The sequence below is a fragment of the Austrofundulus limnaeus genome, unplaced genomic scaffold, assembly GCF_001266775.1.
Source record: "Austrofundulus limnaeus strain Quisiro unplaced genomic scaffold, Austrofundulus_limnaeus-1.0 Scaffold2887, whole genome shotgun sequence".
NCBI lineage: Eukaryota > Metazoa > Chordata > Actinopteri > Cyprinodontiformes > Rivulidae > Austrofundulus > Austrofundulus limnaeus.
In genome coordinates, this window is record NW_013955289.1 from 2,201 (window position 1) to 4,651 (window position 2,451).

The following is a 2,451-nucleotide window of genomic DNA, read 5'->3' on the forward strand; positions in this document are numbered from 1 at the left end:
GAAGTGAATGAAGCCAGTCTGTGTTGATAAGGCTTCAAATTAAATTAAATTTGTCTGACAAAGCAGCAGCTCTCATTTACAGTCGTCTCGTTCGGCTCGGTGAATTTCTCCTCTCAGTAGGGTTGTTTACAGCACACGTGATTTCCGGTTAGCTTCTTAAGGGCTCGACACACGGGGAGCGACAAACTACAGGGATTAAAGGCTGTCATCGCAGCCAGACTGAAACCCGACACACGGGACGCGATAGCGAGGCTACGCAACGCATGATTACGTCAGATGAGGCTACGCAACGCATGATTACGTCAGACGAGGCTAAGAAACGCGTGATTACGTCAGACGAGGCTACGCAACGTGTGATTACATCAGACGAGCCTACGCGACACGTGATTACATCAGACGAGGCTACGCGACGCGTGGTTACGTCAGACGAGGCTACGCAACGCATGATTACGTCAGACGAGGCTACGCAACATGTGACTACGTCAGACGAGGCTACGCAACGCATGATTACGTCAGACGAGGCTAAGAAACGCGTGATTACATCAGACGAGGCTAAGAAACGCGTGATTACGTCAGACGAGGCTACGCAATGTGTGATTACGTCAGACGAGGCTACGCAACGCGTGATTACGTCAGACGAGGCTACGCAATGTGTGATTACATCAGACGAGCCTACGCGACACGTGATTACATCAGACGAGGCTACGCGATGCGTGGTTACGTCAGATGAGGCTACGCAATGCCTGATTATGTCAGACGAGGCTACGCAACGCGTGATTACGTCAGATGAGGATACGCAACGCGTGATTACGTCAGATGAGGCTACGCAACGCGTGATTACGTCAGATGAGGCTACGCAACGCGTGATTAGTCAGACGTTGGCGACAAGCTTTGCGGTAGTAAACAGAAAGTGAAACTTGCTAACTAGCAGAGGCTAATCATCTCGGGACAATGGAGCGATTTTTTTCGTGAATGCCTTGCTATTGGGCAGGTTGTAATTATTCTACCTATTCAGCTAGTACAGGCTATGTTTAACGCTCCCAGGAGACGTAGGGAAATAAACGCAATGTTAAACTACGCAGCAGAAAGGCACGTGAACTACGCAGGGCTAACATCCGGGACGAGGCAGGAAATCGGAAACAGCTGAACGTCACGTGANAACTAAGTGGAAACTACAGAAATGAACAAAAGAGAGATTCAACCGTCCCTGTCTGCATTGAAAAGATTTAGTTTTTTACCAAATAAGTTTGAGTTTAACATGAGCTTCACTGTGTGCAAGAGTTGTAAAATGAAGAYGAAGCTCTTTGGGTACACRACAAATGGGCTTACATTATCAGTTTAAAATGAAAAATCMATTTTTACAATTTTTATTTTTACAAAAAACATCCCCAGGATTTCTGCCTTGTAACATGAGGCTACGACACTAACAAAACTGTGATAAGAATGAAATACTTCCTGAATTCATGCAGAATGTTCTGCTTTTTTTTGTCACTAGCGTAACAGTTACAAATGTTTTTGGTGTGGTGGTGAACAGCAGGTGTGTGTTTCAGGTGTTCTGGCTCATCCCTCCAACCCATTCGAACCTGGAGCTGTATGAGAGCTGGGTCCTGTCAGGGAAACAGGGAGATGTTTTCCTTGGAGATCGAGCGTCTGACTGTCAGAGGATTGAACTAAAACAGGGCTGCACCTTCATCATCCCATCAGGTACTCCTGACACTCATGGTGTCCGAACACAATTCAGTGACAAGATTCAAGCATGATGCTGATTTCTGTGGACTCCTCAGGTTGGATTCATGCTGTCTACACTCCTGTCGACTCCATAGTGTTTGGAGGAAACTTCCTGCACAGCTTCAACATCCCAATGCAGCTGAACATCTGCAGTATAGAGGACAGAACGAGGGTAGATGGAAACCTGTTGTCTTAGCAGTATCTCAGTGCTGAGAGAGCAAATCTGTTTTACAAAGTTTGTTCAGTTTCTGAGTTTATAACATGTGTCYTTGGCATTTATCCAGGGGCGGAGCTAGACTTTTTGTCAGGGGTTGGCACRGGGGGGCCAAGGTGTATTCTAGGGCAGGGTTTTATAAAATTTATGAGTGTATGCGTGCTCTCAGAGGCCAAATACACAACTGATAATAATTTAATTGTTCCTGAATRTACAAGAAYTTCAGAATCACACACGCTAAMACACATAGCAYGTGTTCTTCAATCAAAGCATGCTGCGTGTGACCTCACTTCTTCTTCTCCTCTGAACTGTTAACTGTACATACTAAAGTCTACTAAAGAAGGTCACATTTTGATACAGCATGCACAATAATCTAATCCAATCTAATCCTGCAGTGTGAACGTAAGCCTTACATAAATTTCCCCACTTCCTGATCCACCTCGCACCCTCTGTCAAGACCTCCCCTAGGGGAGGCACACCCCACAGTTTTTAAAACCTTGTTTTAGGAG

General features: G+C 45.7%; 1 protein-coding gene across 1 annotated transcript in view; it reads left to right on the forward strand.

Moving 5' to 3' along the window:
- Positions 1-1,550: 1,550 nt before the first annotated feature.
- The window catches only part of LOC106511523 (lysine-specific demethylase 2A), a gene marked incomplete at both ends in the record, with an annotated part of 7,978 nt that continues 7,077 nt past the window's right edge, over positions 1,551-2,451 (forward strand). Inside the window, 2 exon segments of the mRNA XM_014000280.1 lie at positions 1,551-1,704; positions 1,785-1,900. Of these exon segments, the coding sequence (XP_013855734.1) occupies positions 1,551-1,704; positions 1,785-1,900 (270 nt within the window).